The sequence below is a fragment of the Leucoraja erinacea genome, chromosome 3 (genome assembly GCF_028641065.1).
Source record: "Leucoraja erinacea ecotype New England chromosome 3, Leri_hhj_1, whole genome shotgun sequence".
Classification (NCBI taxonomy): Eukaryota; Metazoa; Chordata; class Chondrichthyes; order Rajiformes; family Rajidae; genus Leucoraja; species Leucoraja erinaceus.
Window position 1 is genome coordinate 37,491,296 of NC_073379.1, and position 15,296 is coordinate 37,506,591.

At 42.6% G+C, this 15,296-nt stretch overlaps 1 protein-coding gene across 1 annotated transcript in view; it reads left to right on the plus strand.

The window, feature by feature from the left end:
* The window catches only part of susd1 (sushi domain containing 1), a 92,007-nt gene that overhangs the window by 61,775 nt on the left and 14,936 nt on the right, over positions 1 to 15,296 (plus strand). The window contains exons 19-23 of the mRNA XM_055632440.1: positions 1,908 to 1,990; positions 5,549 to 5,735; positions 7,020 to 7,113; positions 9,877 to 10,132; positions 12,630 to 12,669. Coding sequence (XP_055488415.1) covers positions 1,908 to 1,990; positions 5,549 to 5,735; positions 7,020 to 7,113; positions 9,877 to 10,132; positions 12,630 to 12,669 — 660 coding nt within the window. The remainder of the gene's footprint in view (positions 1 to 1,907; positions 1,991 to 5,548; positions 5,736 to 7,019; positions 7,114 to 9,876; positions 10,133 to 12,629; positions 12,670 to 15,296) is intronic.

Genomic DNA, 15,296 nt, shown 5'->3' on the forward strand with positions numbered 1-15,296 from the left:
AGAATGCAGGTGATTGACATTAGACAATAAGTGCAGAAGTAGGCCATTCGGCCCTTCGAGCTAGCACCGCCATTCAATGTGATCATGGCTGATCATCCACAATCATTACCCCGTTCCTGCTTTCTCCCCATATCCCTTAACTCCACTATCCCCTAGAGCTCTATCCAACTCTCTCTTGAAAGGATCCAGAAGCCTCCACCGCCCTCTGAGGCAGAGAATTCCACGCACTCACAACTCTCCAACATGTCCATTTAACACTTAAATCTCATCATTAAAAGGTTCTTCAAGCTTTGAAATAGCTGCCCTACCTTTAAATAGTGTTTGATTGACAAATAATACCGGTGTTTATGGTGTTTGCAATGCCAACTAATGAGCGCTAATGCTTTAGCATTATAGTTGTCACTCAGAGCATGGCTGTTTTGTTACCTGTTGCTCTGAAATTAGCTGTTAAAAATCCACAAAACAACACTTCCACATGGAAACATAGACATACAGACATTGAGTACTGTATTGGATGTCAGAGGAAGTCTATTGAGTCAACTTAGATCAGGTTATCTGACGGGCTAAATTAGACTGGGAGTGGAAGGATCCTCATGATTCTCCTGTCTCAATGGATACGACCACTGCGATTATCATCATTTTATGTTTTGCAATATATAAAGGGGGCGAATCTTGATACAATGATACAATTTATTTGTTGTCATTTGAACCTCATTGAGGTTCAAACGAAATTTGGTTTCTGCAGTCATACACACAAGAAAAAGATCCAAGACACAACCCAATTTACACAAACATTCATCACAGTGCATCTCCTCCTCACTGTGATGGAAGGCAAAGTCTTATCTCTCCCCTGCTCTCCTCATTCTCCTCCCGATGTCAGAGTCAAAGCCCACGGCGGGCGATGGTAAATGTCCCGCAGCCATTAAAGCCGCGCCGGGTGATGCAAGGCCGCGCTCCGGGTCTTGATGTTGGAGCCCCTGGCGGGCGCTAGCAAGTCCCATGGCCATTTAAAGCTGCGCCGGGCGATGTAAGGCCCAGCTCCAGGTAATTTTCAACCCCGCAACTCGGGCGGGAGAAATCGCCGTTGCGGAAGCCCCTAAAAGCGGTCTCCCAGCAGGGACCCGCGGGCTCCCGGTGTTACTGTCCACCAGACCTGCGGTTGGAGCCTCCGAATCTCCGAGGTCACAGCAGCGCGCCACCACTGCTCCTCGCGCTCCGAACTCGGCCAGCTCAGCGATGGTGAGTAGTCCGCAGCTCCGCGACTGGAGCCCCAGGTCGTTCCGGTTGGAGGCCGCTCCACGGTGCTAGACCCCAACGATAACGGAGACCCGACAAAGAAAAGGTCAGGTTTTCCGTGCAGGGGAAAGATTTTAAAAGTTTCCCCCACCCCCCGCCCCCACACACATACCTAGTTTTTAAAAAAAAAACACTTTAAACTGCATTCAAACGAGATAAAAAATAAAAGACGACAGACGGACTGCAGAGGCCGCTGTGACGTGAGTCTGTCTTGCCTGTGTTTTGCTCGTCAAAACCTTTGTGAAAATATTTGCTGCCAGTCGTACATATCTTCTGCATCCTTGGTGCCTCTCAGGTCCATTGAATGTATCATGATGAGTTGAGCATCAGCTGATAACGACATGAATGGACTGGCAGGACTTGCTTTCTCCTCAAAGCCCTAGTTGTAATGTTGAGTGAATAATCCAAGGCTAATTACTTGAAGTGTTGTTTTATTGCTAGTGATGATGTACTTCAATGGCTTACAGCACCCCAAAAACCTGTACAACTCAGTGGATGATTCTGTCATTTAACTAAAGTAATGCCAGAAATGAAATCTTTCAGCTTTTGTTTATTTGCTTTTGTTCCTGTTGAAATTGGTTACACTGTCGGTCTCTTTTTGTCCTTCATAGTTAATGATTTTATTCTGTTTAATGAATCGTGCTTGACATGGAAAAGGGATGGAATTGGAGCAAGATCCGAGGACAAATATTTAGTAAGTGAAGAACAAAGTTTTCTGTTAAATGTTGGTAAATTCTTCCCAGAATTTGTTGTTCCATGATATCTTGTGGCCAGAGTTATGACTTAGATTCTTCTCCTTCCACCATCGCCTCGTCAATAGCTCCAATAATTCCGTTGGTGAGGATAATGATATATAGTGGGAGTAATGCAGTGGAATCTCTGTGAGAGACAGGACTGGTTCATTTACTTGCCCAATGAGAATGAAACAAACAAACAGATAGGAAAAACATTTAAATTGGTCATATCAGTTCCAGATATATATAACACAAGGGGAAGAAAGATAGGAGTGAAACAATTGAGAAAACAGGGAAAGGGGAAAAAAATGTTCAATCTTAAGAATTTAAGGTGTGCTAAGATGTGCAGGACTGAGATGCCTCTGTTTTGGATATCCAAGCCTTATAGGATCGCAAACCATTAGAAATATGACATGGATTTATATCTGTGAAACAGCTGCACTAGATCATCAGACATAGGAGCAGAATTAGGCCCTTTGGCCCATTGAGTCTGCTCTGCCATTCTCCCATTCAACCCTATATTCCTGCCTTCTCCCGCAATGTTTACTAATCAAGAATTTATCAATCTCTGCTTTAAAAATCTTCAACGACTTGGCCTCCACTTTCATCTCTGGAAACAAATTCCACAGATCCGCCACCATCTGGCTAAAGAAATTCCTCCTCTTCTCCATTCGAAAGGTACAAGTGTCACAAAACCAGAAGCTCAGAGAGACTCTTGTTGATGATTGTAGTGACTTGCTATTTCACCTGAAAGTTTATTTGGGTCTCTGGATGGCGGGAAGGGAAGAGGTGAAAGGCCAGATGTTGCATCTCCTGCAATGACAGGGGAATATACTGCAAGAAGCGGGATGGTTGTTGGAGATGGAATGGTGGATTAGGGAATGACAAAGGGAACGATTCCTTCAGGGAAAGGGAAGGAGGCGGAGAAAAAGATGGAGGAACGTTTTAGAGTGATATGGGCTAACCACAAGCAAATGGGAATAGCTTAGATGGGGCATGTTGGTTGACTGGGACAAGTTGGGCCAAGGGGCCTGTTTCTGTTGTGTCTGACTAAATCCGTTGAATATGGAGACTTATCAGGTGGAAGATAAGGACAAAGGGGTCCTAGCCTTGGTCTGGGTAGGAGGAAATGGAGTGATAGCAGAAGGAAGGGACATGGAGCAGGTGCAGTTGAGAATCATGTCAAGTATAGCAGAGAGAAAATAATCGTAAAGAATAAAGGCAAAGGACAAAAGGAAATGAACAGATTAGGCATTGACCACGTGGAAAATAGGAATAGTATGGAAATTGTCAGCAATTAAATTTTAAATTCTGTAGTAGTGCAGGAAGCGACACCGTGTGGTCATCACTATACAAGAAAAAGAGGTGAGGGTAAGAGCTTAATGTATTCCCAAAAGATATAGATATATAAAGATATAGGGGCATGATGGTGGGGGACTTGGTAATGATAAACCCACTGAATGTCAAGGTGGTTGGCTTTTCCTTGTTAGAGATGGCCATTGCTTGGCACTTGGGTGATGCAAACATTACTTGCCAATTATCAGCCTGAATGTTCTCTGGGTCTTGCTTCATGCAGGCATGAACTATTTTATTTGCTGAGGAATTGCAATCATTAGCAAACATCCCATAAGACCATAAGACGTAGGAGCAGAATTAGGCCATTCAGCCTATTGAGTCTACTCCACCATTCAATCATGGCTGATCGCTCAACCCCATTCTCCTGCCTTCACTCCATATCCTTTAATTCCCTTCCTAATCAAGAAATCCCCACTTCTGACCTCATGGTGGAAGAATGTCTCCTGGTCTCCATCCTATCACGGACATTTCTTCTGCACTTTCCACTTCTCCTTCTTCCTTGTTTCATCATTTTACCAATTCTGATCCCTGACCAGAATCATTAACTCTGTCCTTCTGAGTATTTATAGTGATTTGAATTTCGTATTTGCAACATTTGCTGTTTTTTTTGCTTTCCAACCTTGTGTAGGATAGAGAATTCCAAAGATTCACAATCTTTTGAACAACAGACACTTTATCTCATCCCAATCTCAAATGACGGACATTTTACCCTGAAACTATGCTTCCTAATTCTAGACTCTCTAGTTTAATTTCTCAGCATTGACCCAATCAATCTCTCTCAAAATGTAATATGATTTGATTAATTTGCTTTTATTCCAGTAAATATAGGCCGGTCTTAACTCACTTTGCAAAAGCCATGCATCTTATCTCCCGAATGAGTAAATCAATGCTTGCCACCTCAATGCATGCTGCTCTAATCATACCCTTCTTTGGGAATGGGAACCATAGGAACAGTGTCAATATTTGCTGTTGTGAGGCCAAAAGAACTGTCCCTTGGTATTTAGATACTATCTGAGAATATCATGTGCTTCTAAAGAAATTTCCCAAATCTGCATGCTGGTATGTCACCATTTTCTTAGTATTTTGGATTAAACTGAGTCTCTGTTGTGGCACAATGGCTCTTAAGCCCTTTTATCTATGCCAGTACTGTTTCAGTAATAATTTAAATTAGGCAACAGATCTGTAAATTATTTCAGAAGACTAGATTATATATATTTTTTAATCTTCTATTTAAATTTTAAGTTGTTAACTTTCCTTTAGAATTCTAATGCGCCAGTGCTGGAAGTGCTGCAATATTGAAGATGAAATGTTTAAAAAATCATCCGGTCTTTATCACATTGTTGATTGTAGTGGTTACGCTGTGCAAATTCACTTCCTTATGATAACTGCATTAAAACAAATCTTTAATTGGCTGTAAGAACTTTGAAAGATTCCATAAGGGTTCGGGAAGGCAATATATAAAATAATATACTCACTTTGACAACAAACCTTTAATGCTTCTACCATCCATGCACCAGCAGTTTGCTGTGAGATATTTAGTGAAGGACTAAATAGTTGATGATGAGCATTAGTGGTAAAATTATTAGATTGACCAAAAAGGAGGTTTCTGAAAATTGAAGAAGAATGTTTAATTTTTCAGAATGTAAGAGGGTGTCAGAAGTTATGAAGAGAAGGCAGGAGAATGGGGTTAAGAGGGAGAGATAGATCAGCCATGATTGAATGGCGTAGACTTGATGGGCAGAATGGCCTAATTCTGCTCCAATTACTTACGATCTTATGAAGTCTGGGATTAATTTTAAATAGAGAATTAGAATTATGTAGTCTACCTCCATTTTTCCAATTAAACAATCATGCTGTTATTTGGGTGAGATTGCATAGTTTCAGTCCTGGGTTCTGCTTGCTGAAGTTAATAGAAGCTCTTTATAGATCAAATCTGTTTAGTAAACTGTTCGCAAATGATATCTGCTATAGTGGAGGGAGGCTATTTAAATAGATCCAGTTAGCAGGGTAAATTTGTTCTAAAATTCTATTTGTACATTTGAAAGTTCTAAGCCTTCCAACTCAGTTGCTCTTACAGCTGTATCATTCAGCATTGTACTTTTTTTAATGCAATGTCTTTTTACTTCATTACAGTTTCATTCTAACTTTTTATTTCTTTCCAGTTTCAGATACAAGGGGAGAGAGTCTATCAAAGGGAATTCTTTCACAATGACTCATTTATTCATAGTACAGCAAATGACTCCCCTGCAGTGTGTTTGAACTTGCAACCAGGCACCAACTATACAGTGAATATCACAGCTCTTACATCGCAACATTCCGCATCTATGCGGCTATCAACAGCAGTCATTGGTGAGAAACTGGCTTCAGTGATTGAGATTGTGCAGAGCTGTGCCCAAACAATTATTGAGTTGTATTGTCTTTGTCTTTGGCACTTACTCAGATCGCTGAGTTGTCCGTGCGTAGACATACAATTTGAATTCAATTTCACCTCATATGGTTAAAATGTGATTAGTTTTTTTTTAGAGAGGCCAGAGACATGTTCCTCGAGTTTGGGGCTTGACTTGTTTGGATACAATTTAGCTGATTCTGCATTTGCTCAAACCGCAGGGTCTATAAAATTTGTGACCCTTGATGTTTTTAAACGGCACCTTGGAAAATAATTTGCCAGGTAGTTTTAGAGATAAAAGGCGGAAAAATAGAAGACAGACTGGAAAGCAGTTTACAAATGCTGTCGTTCAGTGGGTCTCCTTCACACTAACATGTGTCATGCCAAAGATATCCATGACAAGAGCTTATGAAAAACAAACTACAACATAGATGAGTTTTTCTTCACAAGTTATGGACAGTCAATTCAAGAAAGAATAGAAGGCATTGTTACGGTTCTACCCAGAAAGAAACTCTGGTAGTTTAGTTTATTTCTGTTGGTTACATAAGGGCAGCACGGTGGTACAGCAGTAGAGTTGCTGCCTTGCAGAGCCAGAAACCTTGTTTCAATCCAGACTACGGGTGTTGTCTGTACGGGGTTTGTACGTTTTCCCCCATGACCTGCATGGGTTTGCTCCAAGATCTTCGGATTCTTCCCACATTCCAAAGATATACAGGTTTGTAGGTTAATTGGTTTGGTATAAGTGTAAATTGTCCCTAGTGTGTGTTAATGTGCAGGGATTGGTGGCCGGTGCGGACTCGGTGTGTCGAAGGGCCTGTTTCCGCATTCCGCATCTAAACTAAACTAAATCCTAAAAATATCAGAATAGCAAGCCTTTCTCTGCAGCTTACACTAAATTGTTGATGTTTATGTCCTCAGCAGTCTTAGTCTATGAATATAGTTCAGTGCTTATTTAATATACAGGTAATTGTTTGGCTTTTGTTTGCTGTCAATCCTCTGCCAGCCAAAGTGAAAGTGATTAATTTATTCCCCTATCAGTCAATATTATTGCCCATACAGCTGTAAGTGACATAATAATTTGCACAGGATTGTTATGTATTGATCCAGTGCATAATATTGATATGGGATCCTGACAGCCGAAAGCCCACCGAGCTTGGTCGACAAATGAGATAACCTATCACCTCCACTTTGCCAAGTTAAATTATTATCACCAAATGCAACCTGTAAAATATTCATCTTTGTTTCAGACCCTCCAGTTCCAAATGTTCCAGTTGTGGTTGAGGAGCAGATATTGCCTCCACTTATCCTTCGAAAAGTCGAAAGTAAGAACGGACCAATTTGGTATGTGTCTCAGACTTGGGAAAATTGTTAAATCAATTGGTGCCCCAAAGGTTTTAGTTAATACCCTGGCTGTGACTCAGTTGATATTGCTGTAAGTCAAATGATTGTTGGATCATACCCCACTCCTTATAATATGCATAAAATCTAGGTCAATAAGGCACTGTTGGAGTGCTGTCTTTCAGAATGAAAATTAAAACAAATCCACTGACTATATCTCAGGTGAATGTGGATCCTCTTTCATAGAACAGTGGAATTCTTAGGGGCCTTAAATCTGGATGTTTTTCCAAGATCTTGCAATGTGAAAAATTTGCTGCAACCATTCCCTACATTACAACAGTATTTCCTTGGCTATAAAGTGTCGAAGGATATTCAGCCGTTGTACAGCGTGCTATATATGCAAATCTATTTTATTGAACAATTGATTCTTTCAATGTGTCGCCTTAACATGGACTCCTTGTCCCCTTTTAACATGATTTTAAAATGATTCAAACTAATAATAGCTGTTGCAAGCAATTGATTATCATTCGCATCCATTAAATACCAAGAACATTTATTATCTTCCTTTACCTGCAAGGATGTTATAAGCAGAGCCTTTGAATATTTTTAAGGCAGAGCTGAATAGACACTTGATACAGTATGTAAGGGGTGAAAGGTTACGGCCGGGGGTTGGAGATGTGGAATTGAGGGTTGCAATCGTATCAATATTATAAAATGGATAAGGGTCCGTGTGGCTGGCTGGCTGCTGTTGTTAATATATATATATATTGGCCTTGATCATTTGATCAAGCAACCAGAGACTTTTGTTTCAACATTTTTTGCAAAAGTAGTATATTTATAGGGTGCCTTTAGTGGAGTAAAACATACTAAGCCATTAACAAATACAAAATGCATTGTACACAAAATGATTAACACCACCAGAACAACTCAAGACACATTAGGAGATGGTTTAAAATTGGGTCTAAAGCTCGGTCAGGAAAAGTGATTGAGATTGAGATTCGCAGATTGCGAAAGCAAGGTTTGTGGAAGGACTGCTATAGTTTTGTGCTTGGACAACTGAGGGAACGGTTGTGGCGATGGAGCGAAGTGAGGCAAGAATTTGGAAAAGGCAAAATAATGAATTGTAAATATTAAAAGAGACTAGACCAAGTGGGACCCATTGGGTCCCGTCCCCCATCACAGGGGAGGGCTGGTCCCCGAACGCAATATTCCACCACTCACCCATAGGTCCCAATACTCACCACTCCCTAGAGAGGGAAGGGGGTAGAGAGGGAGGGGGGTATAGAGGGAAAGAGAGAGGGGTAGAGGGAGGGGGTAGAGTGGGTAGGGGGAGGGGGTAGAGAGGGAGAGGGGCAGAGAGATATGGGGGGGGGGGTAGAGACTCTACCCCATCTCTCTCATTCCCCTCATCCTCCTCCCCTCACTCCCATTCCCTGCCCCAAGTCGTAGAGCAGCGCCAGGGCCTGGATAGCTTGAGATCCCACTGTGAGAGGCAGCCAGCTTGAGAGACCATTGTTACCGTTGGCAACGTCCCATTGTGATGTCATTGTGGCAGTCGGCCTCTGCAGTGGCACGTCGCAGCGGCCTCTGCAGTCCGTCTGTCTTTTTGTTATTTTTTGTCCTGTTTTAATGTAGTTTTTATTTATTTTTTTGTGTATGTGTGTGTGTATGTGTGGGTGTGTGTGGTGGGGGGGGGGGGAACTTTTAAAATCTTTCCCCTGCACGGAGAACCCGACCTTTTCCCTGTCGGGTCTCCGTTGTCATTGGGGCTGCAACGTGGAGCGGCCTCCAGCAGGAACGACCTGGGGCTCCAGTCGCGGAGCTGCGGAGCTGCTCACCATCGTGGAGCTGGCCGAGTTCGGAGCGGGTGGAGCTGTGGTGGCGCGCTGCTGTGGCCCGACCCCCGGGGATTCGGAGGCTCCGGCCGCGGGTCCGGTGGACGGTGATATCGGGAGCCCGCGGGTCCCTGCTGGGAGACCGCTTTTCGGGGCTTCCGTAAATGGCGACTTCTCCCGCCCGAGTTGCGGGGTCGAGGAGTACCTGGAGCAGGACCTTGCATCGCCCGGCGCAGCTTCAACGGCTGCAGGACTTTGCTAGCGCCCGCCGGGGGCTCCAACAACAAGACCCGGAGCGCGGTCTTGCATCGCCCGGCGCAGCGTTAATGGCCGTGGGACAATTGCCATCGCCCGCCGGGGGCTTTGACTCTGACATCAGGAGTGGAATGGGGAGTGCAGGGGAGAGATATGTTTTTTTGCCTTCCATCACAGCGAGGAGGAGATGCACTGTGATGGATGTCTGTGTAAATTGTGTTGTGTCTTGGGTCTTTTTTTCTTGTGTGTATGACTGTAGAAACAACATTTCATTTGAGCCTCTATGAGGTTCAAGTGACAAATAAATTGTAGTGTGTATTGTGGCAGGCAGCTTGGGAGCCCATTGTGATTGGTGCACTGTGAGAGGCATTGTGACATCATCACTGGACATTCTCTGAGAAAGCGATTTTGGCTTTTTTTAAAAACTTTAAATCATGAATAACTTTGGAAATATAGGTCAGAATGCGGCAGGAAGATGTTTATCGCTTCGATGGGGAAAATGTGAGTAGAATATGTGAAAATGGGAAGGCTGTGGCGTAGCGTTTGGAAGAAGATAGGAAAGAGCAGAGTGACACATTGCCGGCACAAACAAAGAGTTTTAGTAATATAGATAACAATGGATAACAATGATTTGATTAATGAACCATTTGTGATTAATTTCTTTGCCCCTCTTTAGCCTTTATCAGGTCATTGTTTTGCCAATGAGTTTGCAACACTCGTTCAATTGCAATTCACAGAACATAAGAGATTTCTTTGGCCACCAAAAAGACACGGAAGCATACATCACAGCAGAGTTCATCGCAATGGACGTTGAGGATGGGATGCAATTTTCAGTCGGAAACCGGCTATATTACAGAGACTTTTATAACGCTGCTTTAGAGACTGGCAAAAACTATTTATTTCAATTGAAAATTATCAGTGAATGGAATCATGTAAGTTGATCTTTGGAGAAAAATGCACAAAAACACTTCCATCTAATACTTCCCAAAATGTCCTAAAACTGTAATGTCGCAGGGTTACGGGGAACTGGCACTGGAGTTGAGGCTAATTTATAGGGATATACATGGTCAGACAGACCACTACAGTTCATTCAGGAGATTTCAGAATATAAATAATTCTGGAGTTGTTGGGGGCTGTGGACAAAACCGGTGACAATTCCTTCATCAGACCTGAAGTTCAGATTTTGGTGCAAGCACACACAAGGCAGGTTGGGATCAGCTGATTATTGTCATTTTCCCAGTTGTGCTCTGAAGCTGGACACGTCATCTAGTTCATAAGGCGAGGAATCTGGCAGCTAAGGGACAGGGACAGCCTCTCATCTCCATGAGAATATTGGTTACTAGGGACTTGGTATTTGTGAGTGTCAGGATGTATATGTGCTGACGATATGTGTTTTTAAGTGTTTTAGAGTTTTTAAATGTTCTGTTTATGGAGGTTTTTGAAAGTCTGAAACATCCAGGAACATAGACTGTAGGATGGTGTTTGACAATGGGCTTAGCAAGGGTCCATGTGTTGGGCGGCTAGTAGTCTACTTGCTTTGTGTTGTGAGCGGGGCTTGTCTGGACCCCACTCTCTTGCACCTGGTCCCAAACATCATGCGAGGGATACAACTGGCTCTTTAGTGGTGAGGGAGCAGGTTGCTCACTACTGATTAGGAATTATGGCCCTTCATTTTTTTTTTGACATACAGCGCGGTAACAGGCCCTTCGGCCCACCAAGTCCGTGCCAACCAGTGATCACCCCCTACACAAGCACTGTCCTACACACTAGGGGCAATTTTATAATTTACAGAAGCCAATTAACCTACAAACCTGCACGTCTTTGGGGTGTGAAAGAAAGTCGGAGCACCCGGAGAAAACCCACGTGGTCACAGGGAGAAGGTACAAACTCCGTACAGACAGTACCCGAGGTCAGGATCGAACCCGGGTCTGTAAAGCGGCAACTTTACTGCTGCACCACCGTGTCAACCCAGTTCCTGACATCTGACAGTAGCATGTAGTAATGCCCCAGGCTAGTCCAAACTTCTCCCAAGAGGTCTATTCTAGATCTGTCTCTCTGGGCATATGTCACCTGTGTGAAATAATTGGTCCAGAATTCTGTTCAACTTGGCCGCGCATTCTCCTCCCCCCCAAAATTATGAGGAGGATAGAAGGCAGCTTTTCTGTAGTTTCTCCTTTTTTCTCCAAAAACACGCAAACGCTATGCCCTGGGAATGGTTTAATCAGTTGGACTTGTGAGTCAGTCCTTCTTTATGTAAGACACACAGGTTAAGCATTTTATGTGATGAGGGACAGTCTATTACTGTTTGAAGAAGGGTCTCGACCCAAAACGTCACCCATTCATTCTCTCCAGAGATGCTGCTTGTCCCGCTGAGTTACACCAGCTTTTTGTGTCTATCTTCGGTTTAAACCAGCATCTGCAGTTCCTTCTTACATATAAGAACAAGTTGTTGTGAAAGATACAAAGCACTAGATGGACATTAAGTTACCTGAGAGGCAGCTTTTTTATACAAAGGGTGGTAAGTGTGTGGAACAAGCTGCAGAAGGTGGTAGTTGAGGCAGGTACTATCACAATGCTTAAAAAAGATTTGGACAGCTACATGGGTCGGATAGGTTTGGAGGGATATGGGCCAAACACAGGTAGGTGAGGCTAGTGTAGATGGGACATGTTGGTCGGTGTGGGTATATTGGCCAAGGGGCCTGTTTCCGTGCTGTGATTGTAGACGAGAGGTACCTGAAATCTGGGGGAAAAAAACGGTAAATGCTCAGCAATACAACATCAGTGGAGAGAGGAATGGAGTTCACACTTCAGGTACTAATTCTGATGAAAGAACATTGGAACTTTTGAGAGTTCACCAGCCCAAAACATTACCCGTGGAGAGAGAAACAGGGAATATCTTGGCCCTTGAGCAAATGCAGCATTCTCTGTCCATACTTGAGATATTCAGCGTAAATTAGTCTGTATTATCAAATCGTGATTCAATTTGCCTGTAAAGTCTCAACCTTTGACAAATCTGACAGTTGCTATTGTTTTTATAATTTTCCCAATTGAAGAATGCATACTTGAGAACTAATTGTGCATCTCTGAACAAACTTTTTATAATAGATGTTGAATATTTCTTCCAAAGTGGATTTAATTGTCAGTGTTGCAAATTGGCCTGAATTTATTGTCCACTATATCTTCCTACTCGCACAAATCGAGGCCATGATTCTTGTGCAGCAATGAGGGAGTGTTGCTTTGTCAGACAAATTAGGCATTTAACTGAGAATGCGTCTGCTCTTTCAGTAATTAAAATATGAAGACGTTCAAGGGGATTATCTTCATCAACCTTTAATCACCATTGCTCATAATTAGATTATCTGGTCATTATTTTCTGTATGTTTACATGTCAGTCGTATCGGGAAATCATGTTTTATTTGTTTTGACCAGGTGAAGAGACAGTCGTGTGTGACTTTGGCACAATTAAAAGGTGAGATGTACTGCATGCAATTAAATGATCCCCTGGTTTAGCAACCTTTAATTAGAAAGGGTGGGATAATTGCTCATTGACTCCATTCTTGTTTTACTCACCATAATCACAGTCACTGCATTCGGTATGATGTGATAATTGTGCTGAGTCAGATCCCTTTCATCTCTTCTTAATTAATAAACTGGGAAGAGATGTAAAATGACCAGTTGCTTTGCTGCAACCCATTTCTATACAGAATCACAAGGTTGTGTTTGACCATGTGGTATTTTTTCAGATATACATATATATATGAAAAGGGACACATTGGCAAGGCCATTGTGTAGGAAGGAACTGCAGATTCTGGTTTAAACCGAAGATAGACATAAAAAGCTGGAGTAATTCAGCGGGACAGACAGCATCTCTGGACAATAGTAATAGGTGATGTTTCAGACTGAGAGCCAGGGGGAAATGGAAACGAGAGATCTAGATGGTGATTTAGAGACATATAACCATATAACAATTACAGCACGGAAACAGGTCATCTCGGCCCTTCTAGTACGTGCCGAACACGTATTCTCCCCTAGTCCCAGCGACCTGCACTCAGACCATAACCCTCCATTCCTTTCCCATCCATATAACTATCCAATTTATTTTTAAATGATAAAATCGAACCTGCCTCCACCACCTTCACTGGAAGCTCATTCCACACAAGCTACCACTCTCTGAGTAAAGAAGCTCACAAAATTCAAAAGCCACGTTGATGATTTGGTTTGGTCAGTGTTTAGAAGGAAAAAGGAATTGGTATTTACTTAGCACCTTTCATGACCTTCAAATTCTTAAGTATTTGTGCTCAAGGCATTCAGCAGCTCACTGTACACACAGACAATTCCTCTTTTTCATTATTCATGATCTCTTGCTAAAAATGCGCGTTTAGTTTTATTAATACCACGTGTACTGAAGTACAGTTGTTTTGCATGCTATCCAATCAAATCAGATAATATTATTCATAAATACAATCAAGCCAAATTCAAGTGCAAGTACAATAGGGGTAGAGCAAAGGGAAGATGCAGAGTGCAGCACAGGAGTCCGAGCATTACAGTGCAACAGTTCTATAGATGTTTAAATATTACGTGACATGGGGACACATGATGTTTCCCATTGGTGAATTACTAGCTGATATTTGGGAGCAGGTATCTTGGGGAAGTAGTTTTTACAACCAGACGGAGTGTGTCTGTTGACACCACTGTTACCTTTGTACCAACATAATAAGGTAACAATAAGGTGGCCAATAAGACTGATCAGATCTGTAAATAGCAAATACAAAGCAAAACATTACAGATGCTGAAAATCGGAAACAAAAGCAGAAAAGCTGGAAACTCTCAGCAGTTTAGGCAGCATCTATAAGATGATGAACTGAGTTAACAATTCAGGTTGCTGAGCCTTTTGACTTGAAACGTTAAATCTCTTTCTCACACCGTGGATACTGCCAGACCAGCTGAGCTATTCTAGCATTTTCGGGTTTTATTTTATTGAAGCCTAGTTTGTTTGCTCAACAAACAGAACTCTTGAACCAACTAATACAATGCAGTCCAATAATGGCAGCGTAATTTCTTCAAGAAGGTGAGTGAGGATTTGTTAAGCAGAATCAAGCTGGCACAGTCTGCCTGGCTGGAATTGCCACCTTTAATCCTCCCACATTTACCTGGGCTGAGTTTCAGCTTCCCTCCACCACAGAGTGTGGTCTGGATGGTGACTGAGCCACAGGCGAAGCAGCAAAGAGGTTACCCCATTACCACACTCATCCTCCCCTCCCCTCAACTGCCTTTGACAGAAGACATGACGTGTGTACTTTATCTTCTGTCAGATCTGTCACTGATTTTGAATCTTGGAGAAAGCTTCCAGCTCCCATTCGAAATGGTACCATGAATCCTTCATGAAGCAGCAAATAGGGTGTAGGTATAAGGTCATGTTAGACAGGGGACATACTTGCTACTGCACAGGAGCATGAGGGTGGATGAAGGGGAAGTTCTCCCTATTGGCCTGGCTGGTTTTTATTTCACAACCAACATAATTAGAAAACCCAATTGACTGATCATCATCCCATTGCTGTATTGTGAGAGCTACTCTGTGCAAATTGGCTGCTGTGATTCCCTCAACAGTGGATAGGACAAATGTAGAGGGTTATGGGCCAAGCGCAGGCAGGTGGGACTAGTGTGGATGGGCATGTTGGCTGGTGTGAGCAAGTTAGGCCGAAACGCCTGATCCCATGTTGTATGTCACATAACAGTGATGAAACATCAAAGATTATGTCATTAACTGTAAAGAGTGCCCCAGATTCGTGAAATGTGATAAATAATCCAAATGTTTTTTCTTTTTTTGCTAATTTATTGTAAGGTTTTTCAGCTTGCAGAGTGATATTGTCGTTGTTCAGTGAAGCAATAGATTTTTTGGTGGTTTTTGAATCACTGTACAGAATTATAAATGAACCTTGATTCTCTGACAATGAACATTGATTCAAAGGGTGTCCCTGTGGCACCAATCTCAGGTACCGTAGACCCACTGACACCAAACGCCAGTGCTACAGTGCGTCTTCCAGCCTCCAGGGTTTGTTAGGGAGTGAGTGTGAGGAGCTGAGGTTGAAAATTGAA